The sequence below is a fragment of the Symphodus melops genome (genome assembly GCF_947650265.1).
Source record: "Symphodus melops genome assembly, chromosome: 10".
Lineage (NCBI taxonomy): Eukaryota > Metazoa > Chordata > Actinopteri > Labriformes > Labridae > Symphodus > Symphodus melops.
The window spans coordinates 2,683,230-2,696,088 of NC_136700.1; the positions used below are offsets into that span (position 1 = coordinate 2,683,230).

Genomic DNA, 12,859 nt, shown 5'->3' on the forward strand with positions numbered 1-12,859 from the left:
CTAAGTGTTCCTGTCAACCACACAGGCCTGATCTTTAAATGTTGGTCCACATACATGATGCATGATGGGACTATGAACAGAACCTCTTTGCCTTACTGACCTCTATCAATCAGCACATTTGACCAAGTCTGCCATGGGGTATTTCATACCTTTCACCGCAAGGGCTTCCATGCCAGGACCTCGGGGTGTCTGTGTGTCTCTGAGCACTAGAGTGCGATGCTGTCCCCGTTCCCATCATTCACACAGATGTTCTAAATGATTTTCTGTGTGATTGTGCAGAAGATCCCGACTGCTCCAAGTCTCCGAGCCAGACGTGCTGGAGAAAAACATGACAGTCAACTGAGAGAACAGATAGTCTATTAATCATGACACCACATCTAATCTGGTCTTTACAAATGTGACAGTGATATTTTTAACAATCTGCTTGATGATGAAGTCTTTGCTCTATGGAGTGAGGGTGCTGGAGCCTTACTTGAGGTTTATGTATTAATGATCTAGTACTGGTGTGTGTGCAGAAGTTTAGGTAAATAATAAGTTTGTTCCTATTTTACTGCATTGTAATCAGTGCACCAAGTTTAAATGCGAGACTAGTTCAATTCCTGCATTTCAAAGTAAAAGTGCATTAGTGTTATTTAGGCTTTGAGAAAAAACATCATTATGCAGCATTTTGCAAGCATTTTTTTTTACATTGCATAAAGGCAGGCTTGTGTGTATGTTCTTTGACGTTTTGCCTCTATTTTTAGATAGCTGCTGTACCTAGTAATAGTTGTAAATTAAAAAGGTTGAATTTATCAGAATGCCTATTATTTGGTGAAAATTTGGCCTATTTTAAGTGTTGGTTTCCTCTCCCAATATTGTGACCTAATCAGAGACTGTGTGCGGGACTTTGCGACCCGTCAGGTATAACAGTCTTGTAAATGTATAAGAGGCATAAAAGCAGCCTATCCATGTTTTATTTCAGGATGTATCACATTCAGGCCGCCACTGATACACTGACGTGGTCGCGTGCAGTGACTTTACGCGTCCCCCTGTTTCCTTGGTTACTACGCAAGTGTATTCGAGTGCGTGTTTTAACTTTCGCAGCCCTCTTCGTGAATCAGGATCCTGATCCTGTGCCATATTTCTGCTGCCCTGTTTCTGCGCAGTTTCCGAGGGGGTAAGTTCACCGCCGTGTAATGATCGGCTGATTATTTAGTGAAAATACGAGACATCGTTTCACTGTGAGGTGAAATGAAGACTTTTACGCGGAGTTAGTGGAAAGTGCTGAAGAAGGGAAATAACAACCAAAGGTTACCAAGGTAGCGACGACGCACAGAAGGAGGAGGAGTGAGTGATAACACTATTGTAGAGACAGGGAGACAGAACTGAGAGGTATAGACTACACCTTTATAAAGTAGATGTTTTAGCCTTAAAGAGCTGAGAGAATCTGCTCTGCAAGTAAAGGTTACAGGTAACTTTAACATCACCCACTGACATGCTGTTGGCCCCTTTACGATTCTGAACAGGTGAGTATTGCAGCCTATTTTTACGGTGATGACTGATTGGATTGTAGTTTTTATCTCTTTAATGCAGTGGTGTCCAAACTTTTTTTCTTGCGGGCCAAAATTGTCGCGTTAGAATCGCTCACGGGCCACAGGGTTGTTTTTTTTGTTTTTTTTTAATATTGGAAGGAACTTTTTGTATTTTGACCTCTTCAAAAAATAATGTAAATACACAATAACTAATTGCAGTGGGAAACTGTTGTGTTCTAATTTTTTGGAAAGAATAGTCAGGCTTTTATAGGTCTCCCTCGCTAACAAGAAAAAGAAAAAGAAAAAAAAAATGAAATATGCCATCTGATGAGGCCTGGGGCCAAAAACTTCTGATTCTTCGATTTGAAGTCAAGGGCCACAAAAAATCCACTCAAGGGCCACAAATGGCCCCCGGGCCGCACTTTGGACACCCCTGTCTAAAAACCTCTGGTAAAATAAGTTTTGTCAAAAGCAGAGGAAAACTGCACAGCAAAAACACATGGACATATAGGCTATATGATGATAATATAATAATGGGAGTTGGATAGTTTGTGATCACCTTCTATTTTTTTTTTTTTTTTTTTTTTTTTAACAGACATCAACGCAATACGATGGAGAAATACGAAAAGCTGGCCAAAATCGGCGAGGGTTCCTACGGTGTGGTGTTCAAATGCAGACATCGAGACACCGGGCAGATAGTCGCCATCAAGAAGTTTGTGGAGTCTGAAGATGACCCTGTAATCAAGAAGATTGCATTAAGGGAAATACGTATGCTGAAGGTGAGAAGAGATCAGCATCAGTGGAGAGTATCAAGTGTGCTCATGTGCACTTTTTCTGCTAAGAATAGAATAGAGTTATTTTGTTCTAATGTTTAAGATCAGTCATAAGTGTTACAATTATCATGCACCAGACCATTTTTGTAAACAAATGAAAATGATTGAATAAAAGAAGGAACATGCATACTTTTTAATAAAACTGAGCTAAAAAAAAAAAAAAAGTTGGTTCACACCTTACATCATCTGCACTTCTGATTGAACTTGTAATCATACATTTCACATTCAAAACAAACATTTGTACATCTGTCGGCCCTGCAGCAGCTGAAACATGTGAATCTTGTCAACCTGCTGGAGGTCTTCAGGAGGAAAAGACGTCTCCACCTCGTGTTTGAGTTCTGTGAGCAGACGGTCCTCAATGAGCTGGACAGACACCCTCGAGGGTAAGTCAGTGCAGCGTCTCCTGCCATGTGGTGTATGTTTGATGTGTTCCTGAGAAGGATTAAAACACAGCTGTCAATCTCTGTTTTGTGTCCTGAGTTAGACCTAAGAGGACCATTACTCAAATACGGTACTGAAGCACCTGTACCTGAGTACTTTCTCTTCATGCTACTTTGTACTTTTAATCATTAAATGTATTTTAAGATTAAACTACCACTCCGTTAGTGATACAGCTTGTCTAGTTTGGGGTGGCTGAAGTTGAATCCAGGTTTCTTTGGGGGAGATGCTCTCAGTCAACAAGGAGCTGATATACAAAGACAGACAAACATTCCCCCGAACTCTCAAAGAGCAGTACCTTCCTCCTGTAAGGCAGCAGCTCGAACCACTGCAGCTCGAGCAGTTTAACTGCCCAAATATACCAATAGTAGAAGTCTGCATCAGTGAGGATCATCATGAAGACTTTACTCATTATGAATGTTACATTTACTGGGGCATTTCTTTTGAGTTCTGGATGCAGGACCTTGACGTCTAATGGAGACGTTTTACATTGTCATATTGTTTCATTTACTTCTTCCATTCCTAAAATGGAGCTTCTCTTCTAAGGAGGTCTCTGTTTCATAAACTGTGTGTGTGAGAGAGAGAGAAGGGAAGTACGTAAAAAACAAAGAGGAAGTCACGAGTGTTGCCAAGTGATTTCGATGACGTAGAAAGAGTGTCGGAGGAATCGACAAGTCTGAAGCACAAAATCACTTTTTTTTGCTCTATGCTTTGAGCACTACTATTCTGTCACATGATTTATTTTAATTAATTAATTTTTTTTTTTCTATGTGAGGTCACAGAGATAGCCTGGACCACATTGGTTAGCCAATCATTTTTCAATTTCCCACAAGGCCGTGCAGCAGAAACCCTATAGCCGCTTTTGAAAACAAAAGCGCTGTTGCTGTTAGAGACGGTCCTAAGGTTACCCAGGTGACCAGAGGGCTGTTCAAAGCACGGCTTCCTTTTTTGAAATTACTGGAATAATGGATGAGGAAAACACGACCAGTAAATAGACTTTGCTTTCTTCCTGTTACAAACAATCGAGATGCCTTTGTCTGTGTTTCTCTGTAGGGTGCCTGAGGCTCAGCTGAAAAGCATCGTGTGGCAGACCCTGCAGGCTGTAAACTTCTGTCACCAGCATCATGTAAGTTTCATCATAACAATAATAATAATAATAATAATAATAATAATAATACATTTTATTTAAGGGCACCTTTCAAAAAACCCAAGGACACCTTATAAGCAGGGTTTAAAAGACTTTCACTTTTTATTTGGTACTTATTGATTTTTGTCTGTTTTTTTTTTAATTTTCAGTGTCCTTAATTACATTTCGAGTTTTTTCAAAATGATTTAGAATAATCCATGCTGTTTGTGCGATACTTTGAAGTTAAAGGGCTTTGAGATTATCTTTACTAAACATGCAATGATCCAAACAGTCAAACTGGCCAACAGTGGGATAGAAAGAAGTTCCCAGTAAACATGTAGTATCTGATTATTGTTTCAAGAAGGACTTGTGAAAAACAAGCATATATCTCAACTCAACTCAACTCAACTTTATTTATAAAGCGCTTTTAAGCAGCCGTAGCTGTGACAAAGTGCTGTACATACATGAAGAGCACAAACATCTCAATCTAAATGTATATACATTCATTAAGCATTTTCCACTTATTTACAGTTACATATTTATTTGTCTGTTTGCACCAGTATGCTGCTTAACTTAATTTCTACTTTTTAACCTACGTTAGGACTCATCAGCTGGGTCTTTGCATGACTTATGACTTATGATGACCATATCAAGTCAAAATTAATCAATTATTGGTTCTGAAAAAGATTTGTGTTGGCAAAATAAAATCTCATCGGCTGTTAAGAGTGTAACTTTGTTTCTATTTCACTGCATCACTTTTATGAGAATTAGATGAAGCTGACCATAACTTTGCATCGTCTTATTACACAACACTTTGAAAAAGTTCTATGACTTTTATTCCAGACCACAATAAGACAACTGAATGTAAAACAGTATTTAATGTATGACTGACACCTGTATAGGTTTCTGATCTCCTTGTCTGTGTCTTAATATAACCCGTCGTTTATGTTGCAGTGCATCCACCGTGATGTAAAGCCGGAGAACATCCTCCTCACCAAAACCGGAGTCATCAAGCTGTGCGACTTTGGCTTCGCTCGCATTCTGAGTAGGTCATCCAGGAAGTCAGTGCATTTATGGGCGTTTAGTGTTAATGTTACTCCAATTACTTATTCAACATGGAACCTGGATCAGCTCAGGCCAATGGGCTCCTCAGTTTCAGTGTTTCGGTGAATGCGTTGCATAGGAGGACCATTCAGCCAGTTAGTGCGTCTCTGTGTAGCGTGTCTCTGTTTACCCCTCCTGCATTAGGTTTCGGTGTTACGTTACAATACATTAACATGTAGTCATTCAGCACGTCTTGTAATCCCTTCCTCTACAATGTATGTTATTTAGTGTTCATTATTCACTAAGTGTGTGTGTTTGTGTGCAAGTTATCACCGTCTGTCTTTGTGCTCAGCGGGACCAGAGGACGACTACACAGATTACGTAGCGACCCGCTGGTACCGGGCCCCTGAGCTGCTGGTGGGGGACACTCAGTACGGCCCTCCTGTGGACGTGTGGGCTCTGGGCTGCGTCTTTGCTGAGCTGCTCAATGGGAATCCCCTGTGGCCCGGGAAGTCTGACGTAGACCAGCTTTACCTCATCAGAAAAACTTTAGGTACACGGAGACCGAGAGGTCCAAACACGTACTAAAAGTAGGCGGCTATGAAACGAAGAGGTTGGCATCAGCAGACAAGAAACATACAGAGACTTCTAAACTTAGGCCATGTGTATAGGGGATTTGTTGAAGCAGCTTTAAAAGCAGTTTGATACCATTTCGTGAGGTAACAACAAAACCTGAGTTTTTTTTTTTTATTCCAAGGTTTTAAGTCTCTTGACATTTTTTAGAGCTATTTCGACTCCTGGATTAAAATGTCAGTTCAGGATAAACATTTCGAGCGTCTCCCTTCTGACCTCAGGTGACCTGATCCCTCGCCACCAGCAGGTGTTCCACTCCAATGTTTTCTTCAGTGGAGTCAGTATTCCTGAACCCGACACGACGGTGAGGATCCTGTTACTGTTTAAAATGCTTACAGTATGTTGTTAATGCAGAGGCAATTAAGCGTGTTGGATGTGACTGCTCGCTGTTATTCCTCCTAGGAGCCCTTAGAAAAGCGCTATTATGGGGTCTCTCCTCATGCTCTACAGGTTATGAAGGTACGTTTTCAGTGTATCAAACTGATACTTAAACACTTTGAGGCTTCGGTACACTAAACATGTTGACCAGTAACCATAAGAAATGTCACTAAAAGAATTTAAAGATACCTCAGGTGATTTATAAAGACTGCTGCCATTGCATACTACAAGATGAGATTCTTTTCATTTTAAATATAAATATCTTTTAAATGTGTGTATGAGCAGTCATGTCTGGTGATGGATCCGTCCCTCCGGTTGTCCTGTGAAGAGCTGCTCGAGCTGCCGTACTTCCAGGAAGAAGGAGCCAACTGGGTTCGCGAGAGCGAGCGTCCCGGGAGAAGATACGACAAAGTGTCACGGCGCAGACAGCCAGGGGTATGCTGCTTATTAAACAACCATGCTACAGCCACGCAGCCACAGCGTGGCTTGGTTGGAATCCATTCTGACCTCGGAACAAAAAAAAACAACATAACACACAGAAGAAGCCTTCAGACATATTTGGAAAGCATTTAATCACCCACTCATGATTTAAGTGACTCCTGTTCACTGCTGCTGTTATTTCTCCCTCCAGGCGCAGTACCTGCCTCAGCTACCAAACAGCAACATCTCACCAGCACCAGATGTCAAGAAGCAGGTGAAACATAAATATCACCTGCCTAACATCTAACAAGGCAACTTGTTATCTTTGAAAAAAAAAAAGGACTTGTGCTACTGTATGCCTTGTTGAATTATTTGAATACAAACTGAAGACGCATAATTATTGGTGTGACAGGAGGAATGTTATTCTATCATCACTTTCTCTTTTTCTGTGACATTTCACCTCACTTTGTCTGCACATTTTACATCGTTAGGGCATTTACGGTTTCAGATTAGGTAAGACACAGATTACTATTCCCAAAGAAAAGACGTGTCGCCAGCAACACCTCGCACCAGGAGCAACAGTTTCTGTATTTTCATACATCCATAAATGACATAGTGCACAATTCTCCCATGAACTGAAGTCATCGTTTATTAGCAGTACAGTCTCTGACAACAGACGGCAGGTTTACACTTTTAAGTTAAGGATGATTAAAACCTGCCATGACACCTGCTACTCTTAAGTAATATGATGAGTTTACCTCGTGCAGCCTGTTTTTTGGCAATGATCCCCGAAGCCTGACATGTACAGTCACTGAGACACCGGGCAGTGATACACCTGAACATGCATCAACAAACAGACAACCTGACACATGCTTGACTGATTACCTGACCTTTGAACTCATCAGATTACAGACGATGCTCGTGATACGTCACTGAGCTACGGGCTGAAAATAAATAAATAAATGCTGAGGTAAGGGGTCGTCAGAAGAAGATTGATGGAATCCGTTTGAGGGTTTTTTTTAGACAAAAGTAGATTATAAAACATTTTTATGTGCTCTCATGTGGCTCATCTTTTACTATAAAATTATTTCATGCATAGTTAGATGGGAACAGATGTATATAAATAATCCACTCAATAAACCTAACATTCAAATTACGGCAATGATTTCTTTTTCCTAACACTAGAAGGACTGAAGAGAAGGATTTACTGTCATCTGGTGGCAGGGTTGCAAACAGCTCCCTTCACCATCCCTTTTGGAAATGCTTAATGATGAACCTTTGATTACTGTGATTGATTCCCCCCCTTCAAAAAAAAAAAAAAAAAAAGATTGAATCTTTAGTCAGAGTTTGGTTTTATATTTTATTTATCTGTAAAACATGTTGGTGCTACATGGAGGACAATTACTTAAAAGGTATCATTTATCAAATGTGCTTCATTAAAAAAAAAAAAAGCCAGGACATGTTTTGTTTTCTTTCCAAATCCAAACGAGAGAGAAACAGATATCACTGTGACATACTGAGAGAAACCTTTTCAATAAACATACATGTTACAAAAATACATACAGAACTCATTCTTAACATCATTTTTTTAACTAAATATCTAAGAAAGTCAGTTGGGTACACTGAATTGAGTATCTTTTTTTTATTTTTTATTTTTTAAAAACAAGATTACTACCCCCTCCACCTGCATAAAAAACTAAACATTAAATCAAGGTGCTGAATCACTTCTAAGTGAAAGACTAAGGTCAGAAAGCGGTTAAGAACAGTACGATGTCAATGCTACAATCGGGGCGTTGCAATGACGTCGTACTTGCGAGGCAAATTAGCAAAACTGCTGCTCTCAGAGTTGAGATTTATACTGTCCGGTCCTCCTGGGATAGAAAAGGTAAAATGCTGGAGAAGTGACACTGTGAAGATGAACATCTCCATGCGAGCCAGGGCCTCTCCGACACAAGCTCTCTTTCCTGAAAGACAAACAGCTTTGTGGTCAGGTCCCAGGTTCAGCTGCCTTTTCACAGTAAATAAAGCTCTTTAACACATTTAGTTAGTTTACCTGTAGAGAATGGCATGAATGCCGGATTGTTCTTGAACTTGCCATTATCATCAAGGAAGTGCTGGGGGTTAAAGGACCATGGGGTCTCCCAATGTTTTTCTTCTCTCAGCACCGAGTGTAACAAGGGAACAATGGTTGTGTCCTGTGGAGACAAGGATCAGATGGAACATTTTGTTTGATCTTAAACATCTGAAATCAATAACACTTATTGAGAGGAACACATCAGTACCTTTGGAATAGTGTAACCCCTGAAAGTGATGTCATGTAGTGCATAATGAGGAATGTTCATGGGGACAATATCCATAAAGCGCTGAATTTCGTGAAGGACTGCGTTCGTGAAGTGAAGGGACTTCCTGTCCTCCATACAAGGACTGCGTTCCTGTCCAATCACAGAGTCTATCTCCTGCTGCATAGCCTCTATAAAAGTACAAAGCAAAACATCATCAAACAACACAAACCATTTAATGTATATGCAAGAATAATTTTTTTTTGCTGGCACTATAGAGTTGCTCAACTTTTCAGAGAGGGCGCTCTGAGATTTCGTGTTCCCCATACCAGATACATTTCTACTGCAACGTTTGCGACTCACATTGACACACACTAGTCTTTGTGACCTACCCTGTATTTTGGGGTACTTGATCAGTACATTTAGTGAAAATCTGATAGTTGAGCTGGTTGTCTCAGTTCCTGCCAGGTACAGATTCAACACTGTTGACACCAAATTATCATAGTGGAACTCAGATGTGGGAAGATGCTTTTCCTATAAAGACAAAGTAAGAAGCATTTTACCAGTATGAAACTTCAAAATGTTACAAGGACAAAGAGAGAGCTCATTGGTGCAGCTCTCTTCATCCATGAATTAAAAGTAACTTAACTGAGTTTGCCTTTTTGACCCACTCTAATTAAATGAAACAAACAACTTAACATTCAGAGTCTTGGTGTGCTTCCTGAGTTTTGTCGTACCTGACTGAGTCTGATGAGGAAGCAGTCAATGTAATCTCTGGGTGAGCTTGGGTCCAGCGTGTCTTTGTGTTCCTGGATTTTTCCTTTTATAAAAACTTTGAGCTCTTCCATTCTAGCGAACATTTCGTGCTGTGGACCTGGCAGCCACTCCATTAATCTTGGGAAGATATTATAAAGCTGTGAAGAGGAGAGAAAAGTCATATGTGGGTCAGTATGTCCTGTTAGCTGAGTGAGGCTGTCAAAACACATGAACGAACGACTGGGTTCCCCCAATCAATTACTGTTTAAAGCTTACAGTCATTTTATTAATGTTAACCTACACTTCTACCCAAGCAGAGATCTTAGTCAGCATGCTACGACATCTTCTCCTCTTACCTGACCCCAAGGAGTGCTGCCAAATTTCAGGGTCTTGTTGATTGTCTGCAGCAGGCGAAGAAAATCCTCATCATCGTAGCTGAAGCGTTGAGCAAACACCAAACAGCAGATCACATTGGACACAGTGCAGCTCATGAAGAATGTGGGATCAAAGGGTTTGGCTGAGAAGAAAAGATGAAGTAAAAATGTATTTTCTCATACACCCTTTTAAGCCATCTGTTCAGTAATAAAGTTTTTGCTAATTTCAGTTACATCATCAGTGGTGGCTGTAATTTTTCCCCAAACTAGAAATTTTGTCCATAAAAGTAATGAACAGAACCGGTGACAAAGGGCAGCCCTGTCGGAGGCCGACGCGCACCGGGAACAGGTCCGACTTACTGCCGGCAATGCGAACCAGACTCCTGCTCCGGTCGTACAGGGACCGGACCGCCCTTAGCAAAGGGCCCCGAACCCCATACTCTTGGTGCACCCCCCACAGGACGCCACGAGGGACACGGTTGAACGCCTTCTCCAGATCCACAAAGCACATGTGGACTGGTTGGATGAACTCCCATGAACCCTCGAGCACCCGCTGGAGAGTGTAGAGCTGGTCCAGTGTTCCGCGGCCGCTGGACCTGGCCGGGCCCCACGGGCAAAAGCCCGGCCACCAGGCACTCTCCTGCGGGCCCTAACCCCAGGCCTGGCTCCAGCGCCGCCATGCCGGACGACGTCATGGTCCCTGCTTTTAAAATTTCCATTGGGGTTTAAAGACCCCAAAAATGCAGGTAAGGAATATGTGTTGGAAATTTCGTACTTCGCGAAGAGGGATGTGAACCGAAGTCTTACGGTTCAATGTTAAGTGTTTAAATGCTACCCGTGACCCTTTGTGTTGTTTAGTGACACACTCGAGGTATCGAGTATTTACTCATTGTTATCAATTCCTTCTCTGTGCAGGAGGGCATAAATTAGAGACACAAATCTCCCTTTATTTGAGACAAAGCAAACGCACTCACAGTAATTGTCACATGTGCATGTATACCTTTGGTATTATGTACGCGGTCCAACAGGTGCTTGGCCTCTTCCTGGGTCCACTCCTCCATCCCCTTACGCCCCATCCCAAAATCTTTTAATGTAGTCAGGGTGAAACGGCGCAACTGTCGCCAACGCTCTCCATTACTGATCCCCAAACCTGAGGAGATGGAAATGGTATTTAAAGAAGACTCATTCTACATTTGACAAGAAAAAGTAACCTTGTAAATCAGGGATGTAAATCCCTGGGAAACTCATGATACAATACCAATACATTTTTCACGATCCATTCAGTTATTGTATCATGCTAGTCAGGAAGACAAAATATTACTGTACTTAATCCCTACAATCGTCAGCATCATTATGTGTAAACAAAATTAGTGTCAGGTTCCCATATTACCGTATCCCTTGGTAATTTTGACCAATAAAGGAAGAGGCCCCCTGCCCGCGAAGTCCTCTGCTTGATCCACAAGAGCCTCTTTCACTGCATCATACCCCACCAGGACGACAAGGCGCTGACGGCCCAGGTACACAGTGATCACAGGCCCATAGCGCTCACTGAGCTGGAGATTAAAGAAGGAAAAACAACACAGTACAGCAGCATGCAGGCAGGCAATAAACCAGGGTTTCTCAAGTTTTTTTAGACCATGGGCCCATTTTAGGTGACACATTTTTCCAAGGACCCGTCGTTAATGTAATGTTGATAAGCATCATGTCAATACAATGTAAACTATATAGTACTTTGCAATGACAGAATTAGGCTACATTTTTACTTTCAAAGTAATGTTATAATCTTTTATGAAATGTTGGCTCCGAGATGCGTTTGTTTAAATGTTTTTTTTCTTTTTTATTGTTGTCACTATGAAGTGACAGACTTGTAACGATTATATCCATAGGCACAAAACTAAAAGTGGACAGGAGTATTGGACAAAATTGCTGATTTTATTGGTGCAAAAGGTCCCTGTAAGTAACTATGCTTTTTCCATTGTTCAACTTTGACAATTATTTGTAAATTATTCTGCTGACCCCTAAGCTATGGTTCGTGGACCCCTGGAGGTCATGGGATCCCACTTTGAGAATCACTGCATAAACAAAGCAAAGTAAACAAACCCTGTGCAATGTACAGAGAAACATAACCTGGGACCTTCACCAAAACAAAGGTTCAAGCTATAAGTCACACACGCTACACCTGAGAAGGTAAATGGGAAAACATAGAAAATACTGTAAGAATAAGTGAAGTAAATTCATGTATGTCAGACGGGTCATGTGATTAGTAGGCTAACATGAAAATAATGTAGGTGACGGTCCTCCCACTGCACATCGGAACCTCACCTTACAATATCTACATTTGTCAGAACTTGTTAACTTTTAAAAACTTTTTTTAGAGTCAAATGAACAGCCATTTAGGTCACTGATACGTCTGCACCTTTAAGAATTTGACTGCCTCTTTCTGTCCAAACAATGCCAAGAATGAATGTGTGGAAAGTTACACAACACACTGGGTCAAAACAAGGGTCCAAGAGACAAAACGTTGACTGCACCTGAAGAGAGGTGCACAGTGCAACATGTCACAGCAAGTAAAGAAAGCAAACCTGTTCCGTCTGCAGCTCTCACCTCACGCATCGTTTTAAACGGAGCTTTCTTATCGATCTGCAGCAGGTTTCCTATGATGGGTAGGGGGGTCGGACCTGGAGGTAGAAGACACTTTTTCCGACTCTTTAAGTTTAACAGCAACAACAAAACAATCAGCAGTCCAGCTGAAATCAGCGTTACAGAAAACTCCATCCTGTGTCACGAAAAGGAAATATCCAACTTGTTCTTCTGCAACTACTGAAAGTTAATGCAGCTCCTGCAAGTCTTTTATAAAGCAACGGATTGCGTAAAGGATGATGCTGGTCACGTGGTCAACCTTACCTGCCCTAACCTCCTGATGATTGGTGGAATGTAGCCAAACAGGCAATTAGAAACACGTTTTTTTTTGTTTTTCTTTAATGGGATAAAAGTCACAAGAGGAGTTACCCTGTGTGTTCCTGTAGGTCCACTGTTATATCTGCAGTCCTGAATAGTTATTATAGTA

At 41.2% G+C, this 12,859-nt stretch overlaps 2 protein-coding genes across 3 annotated transcripts; one reads left to right on the forward strand and one right to left on the reverse strand.

Annotated features, from left to right (window-relative positions):
* Positions 1 to 1,033: 1,033 nt before the first annotated feature.
* Positions 1,034 to 6,739, forward strand: LOC306830580 (cyclin-dependent kinase-like 1). Of its 2 annotated transcripts, none has more exons than XM_079354152.1 (10): positions 1,034 to 1,156; positions 2,107 to 2,290; positions 2,606 to 2,727; positions 3,836 to 3,908; positions 4,863 to 4,953; positions 5,305 to 5,505; positions 5,807 to 5,889; positions 5,988 to 6,044; positions 6,249 to 6,398; positions 6,595 to 6,739. In XM_079354152.1, exons 2-10 carry the CDS (start codon positions 2,123 to 2,125, stop codon positions 6,688 to 6,690), a joined length of 1,041 nt encoding a protein of 346 aa, XP_079210278.1. In that variant the 5' UTR covers positions 1,034 to 1,156; positions 2,107 to 2,122; the 3' UTR covers positions 6,691 to 6,739. The 2 variants fall into 2 exon arrangements, with proteins under 2 accessions (XP_079210278.1, XP_079210279.1); XM_079354153.1 differs by lacking the exon at positions 1,034 to 1,156 and adding an exon at positions 1,402 to 1,505.
* On the reverse strand, positions 6,717 to 12,713 carry LOC306830578 (cytochrome P450 2F2-like). The gene is made up of 9 exons (XM_079354150.1): positions 12,397 to 12,713; positions 11,183 to 11,345; positions 10,793 to 10,942; positions 9,775 to 9,935; positions 9,400 to 9,576; positions 9,055 to 9,196; positions 8,666 to 8,853; positions 8,437 to 8,578; positions 6,717 to 8,347 (listed from the first exon to the last, which is right to left on the reverse strand). Exons 1-9 carry the CDS (start codon positions 12,565 to 12,567, stop codon positions 8,163 to 8,165), a joined length of 1,479 nt encoding a protein of 492 aa, XP_079210276.1. The 5' UTR covers positions 12,568 to 12,713; the 3' UTR covers positions 6,717 to 8,162.
* Between the last annotated feature and the right edge of the window lie 146 nt (positions 12,714 to 12,859).

What these genes read in the sequence shown, in the direction of transcription:
- LOC306830578 (XM_079354150.1), bottom strand. Translation starts at nt 12,567, where the DNA reads ATGGAGTTTTCTGTAACGCTGATTTCAGCTGGACTGCTGATTGTTTTG. An exon ending in GCAGCACTCCTTGGGGTCAG is followed by an intron (nt 9,577 to 9,774) that starts GTAAGAGGAGAA and finishes TCCTCTTCACAG; the next exon opens with CTTTATAATATCTTCCCAAG. An exon ending in ATTCATGCCATTCTCTACAG is followed by an intron (nt 8,348 to 8,436) that starts GTAAACTAACTA and finishes TTTGTCTTTCAG; the next exon opens with GAAAGAGAGCTTGTGTCGGA.
- LOC306830580 (XM_079354152.1), top strand. Translation starts at nt 2,123, where the DNA reads ATGGAGAAATACGAAAAGCTGGCCAAAATCGGCGAGGGTTCCTACGGT. An exon ending in TGGCTTCGCTCGCATTCTGA is followed by an intron (nt 4,954 to 5,304) that starts GTAGGTCATCCA and finishes CTTTGTGCTCAG; the next exon opens with CGGGACCAGAGGACGACTAC. An exon ending in CACGGCGCAGACAGCCAGGG is followed by an intron (nt 6,399 to 6,594) that starts GTATGCTGCTTA and finishes TTCTCCCTCCAG; the next exon opens with GCGCAGTACCTGCCTCAGCT.